This window comes from Colobus angolensis, unplaced genomic scaffold (assembly GCF_000951035.1).
Source record: "Colobus angolensis palliatus isolate OR3802 unplaced genomic scaffold, Cang.pa_1.0 Scaffold77, whole genome shotgun sequence".
NCBI classification, from domain to species: Eukaryota; Metazoa; Chordata; class Mammalia; order Primates; family Cercopithecidae; genus Colobus; species Colobus angolensis.
The window spans coordinates 1,977,656-1,981,049 of record NW_012121487.1 but is presented as its reverse complement, the minus strand read 5'-3'; the positions used below and the strand labels follow the sequence as shown (position 1 = coordinate 1,981,049).

The following is a 3,394-nucleotide window of genomic DNA, read 5'->3' as shown; positions in this document are numbered from 1 at the left end:
GTCTCTACTAAAAATACAAAAAATTAGCCGTGCGTGGTGGCGAGTGCCTGTAGTCCCAGCTACTCAGGAGGGTGAGGCAGGAGAATGGTGTGAATCTGGGAGGCAGAGCTTGCAGTAAGCCAAGATCGCGCCACTGCACTCCAGCCTGGGCAACAGAGACAGACTCCATCTAAAAACAAAACAAAACAGAAATGGGGAGAGGATGGTGCAATAGAAGCTCCCACAAGGCTAAATGGGGAGAAGAGACCACAGCTTGAAGCTTCACCAGGACCCCTGGAGTCTGATGCTCCTAGATTCTTCTCACTCCTTCCCTCCTTCCCAAGGCCCCACATTAGCCAGTAGGGTCCATGCCCCCAACCCACTTACTCCTCTCCTTGCAGCAGACAGACACCTGGAGCCTCAAGCACTGGCCAGAACTCTCTGGAGTGGGCACCGCTGGGTAGTGGGAAATTGGGAAGAAGTTAGCACAGGGAGTCACCCCTTTGTATGCCTCAAACTGTTTCAGACCCTCCTAGCTTTTCTTCTCTCCAGGTCCCTGGAATGCGTTTCCTTACTTTGGGGCCACACCCATGTATCAGGCCCCATCCAGGCCTCTCATCTCCCTGGCCCCCTTTTCTAGTTCCTCCTACTTTCGCCTTACTAGACATTTCCCTCCTCAGTCCTGAGTTCAGCCCCGGCCCCAACCCAGTGTACATTAGAGACCCAGCCCCCTCCTCTTCCCAGGTCTCTCCTTCCCCCTCCCTACCCTTCCCAAGAGGTATCCAGTGTGCCCTTGGCCACTCACAGATGTAGTAGTAAGTCTCTCCAGGTAAGAACTCAAAGCCGAGGGAGAAGGGTGTGAAGCGCTGAATCTTCTCTGAGAATTGGACGTGGCCGAAGGGCAGGGAGCACACCCAGCGCTTGAAGGCCCGGGGGCCCTCTGCCTGGCAGGACTCATAGCCTGGCCAGTCCACCATGTATAAAGCAAACGTCTCAGGGCCCTCAGGGGGCCCTGGGCCTTCATAGTGGGGGCAGACAATGTCTAGGTAATCGTTGAGGCCCAGCTCCACCATGGCGTCTCCTCGAAGCAGCCTGCAGGCATAAGACAGGGGTGGGCTGAGGAGGGGAGGGCACCACACCATGGCCATGGAGGCCAGAGACACCCCTTCTCAGAGGCCCCTGCCAGCCTCTGCTCCACCCATGGGCGACAGAGAAGCTCAGGAAGACCCAAGGTCCCCAGACTGACAACTCTTGAGAGACAAAGAGAGTGCAAGAAATGGATGAGATGATTGATTCACAGGTTCCGAGGGGCTAAGACCTGCAGTGCCCATAACCACACAGCTTAGATGCCAGAAGGAGGGTCACCACACCCTATCTTTCAGGGTGGAGCTGCCACACACCTCTCTAGCCCCAGTGCCCAACACTCAACGTGGTACAGCACCAGGCTTGATCAGTGTCAGGTGGATGGATGCTGTGAAGAAGCTGGGCAGAGGCAGGAGGTACAGTTGCACACAGTGCAGCTGCAGATACAGAGGAGGAGACAGGGGTTGGGAAAGGTCTCCTCAAACACAGATATAAAGTGAGGAACACTGTCCTTTAGACTTCAACCCAAGGGTGAAAAGAACATCATGGTAAAAAAAGAATGAGGGAGGCCAGGTGTGGTGGCTAGTATCTGAATCCCAGCACTTTGGGAGGCCGAGGTGGGAGGACTGCTTGAGGCCAGGAGTTCAAGACCAGCCTGGGCAGCATGGTGAGACTGTCTCTACCATAAATAAATAAATAAATAAATAAATAAAGGCCATGTGTGGTGGTGCAATCCTGTAGTCCCAGCTACTTGGGAGGCTGAGGTGGGAGGATCCTTTGTGCCCATGAGTTCCTGTAGCAAGCTATTATCATGTTACCGCACTACAGCCTGGGTGACAGAGCAAGACCCTGTCTCTAAATTCTAAAAATTAACAACAACAACAAAAAAAAAGAATGAGGGAGTGGGTGCTAGGTGCCTCCCTTTTTTGGCCAAGAGGAGCAAGTGCCAGGCATGGGGGGAGTCCACATACTACCCAGTCTTCAGTCTTCTCAGCACTCCCTTCCCCACCTCTTGGGAGCTGCCTGGGGAAGCCAGCACAGGTGGGAAGGGCTGGAACAGGCTGCTCCCCACAGTACCGAATGCTGCATGAACCACCCCCCATACCACAAACACAGCAAAGCGTGACGTAACGTAGGAAAAGCTTCCAATGGGTGGTCCAAGGCCCACCTGTATCAGTTCTGATTCGAAATGAAGATTCCTGGGCTTAGCCAGTCCAGACTTACTAGAACGCAAGCTGAGCAAGGACAGGGCCTTGGTAAGTTTTGTTCTACCGCATTCCCCATGCCTGGAAAAGTGCCCAGCACAAAACAGTGTTCAATAAATATTTGTGGATTGAATGAATGAGCCAGAAACCTTAAGACTGGGGAGTGAGAAACCTGAATTTTTAACAGGTCCTCCAAGCGATTCAGAAGCACTGGTCTGTGACAGAGATAGAGGAATTCAGAGTCCAAGGACAACAAAAGCTCTTATCACTTGGTATTGTAATGACCTGTCTTTACGTGGGCTTTGCTGCCTGTGCCTGTTCTCCAGAGTCTGTGGAATCCCAGAGGGCAGGGTCTTGATCTTCTCATCTATATAGTTAATCCCCCTGCAACCTATCACAGGGCCGGGCACACACAGTATGTGTTTAATAAATAAATGTTAGTGAGTGAAGAAATGAATACAGTCACAGATTGTCTCAAGTAGAAAATCAGAAAGAAAAACAGCTGGGAAACAGAAGAGACATGGAGACTTGGGGAGGGGGTTGGAAACAGTAAAATATACTGAGGTTCAAAGGCAGGCAGCTCAGGAGAGAGAAAGAAATAATAGTTTATATCTGTACAGCCTGAGGTTCTTTCACATACATGACCTCACTTACCCCGCCGGACTTCCCAGGGTACTAGGTATTACTAGCCCATTATACAGGTGAGATAAATGAGGTTAGGAGGGTCACGAGACTTGCCCAGAGGTAATTCGGCTAGAAGGGCAGGGCTGACACTGGAAAGAAACAGAAGGACCAATAAAGACAGAGATGAAAGCAGAGATAGCAAATGAGATCAGGAAACAGAGCAAGAGCCAGAGTGAGATCCAGGGGGTAGGACAGTAACCCACGCTCTTTCACAAGAGTAAAGCCCCCTCCCTTGATCTCAAGTTCGCCAGCCCCAGCTCTAGCCGGCGGGAGGCTGGGGATGCCAGGAGAGCAGCGAGGGGGGCGGAGCCCGGAGTGCGGGCAAAGCCCCCCCCAGCTCCATGCTCCAAGACCCCCTAGACAACCCTTGGGGCTGGGGTCTTCTGCCTGCCCCCTAACACATGCGGGCTGTGGGGAGACCCAGGGCGCGCCTCGCCCCTCCC

General features: G+C 52.8%; 1 protein-coding gene across 3 annotated transcripts in view; it reads right to left on the bottom strand.

Moving 5' to 3' along the window:
- The window catches only part of EFNA4 (ephrin-A4), a 5,470-nt gene that overhangs the window by 1,688 nt on the left and 388 nt on the right, over positions 1–3,394 (bottom strand). For all 3 annotated transcript variants that reach the window (XM_011928257.1, XM_011928256.1, XM_011928258.1), the window contains exons 2-3: positions 785–1,071; positions 367–435 (exon numbers count right to left, since the gene is read on the bottom strand). In XM_011928257.1, coding sequence (XP_011783647.1) covers positions 367–435; positions 785–1,071 — 356 coding nt within the window. The remainder of the gene's footprint in view (positions 1–366; positions 436–784; positions 1,072–3,394) is intronic.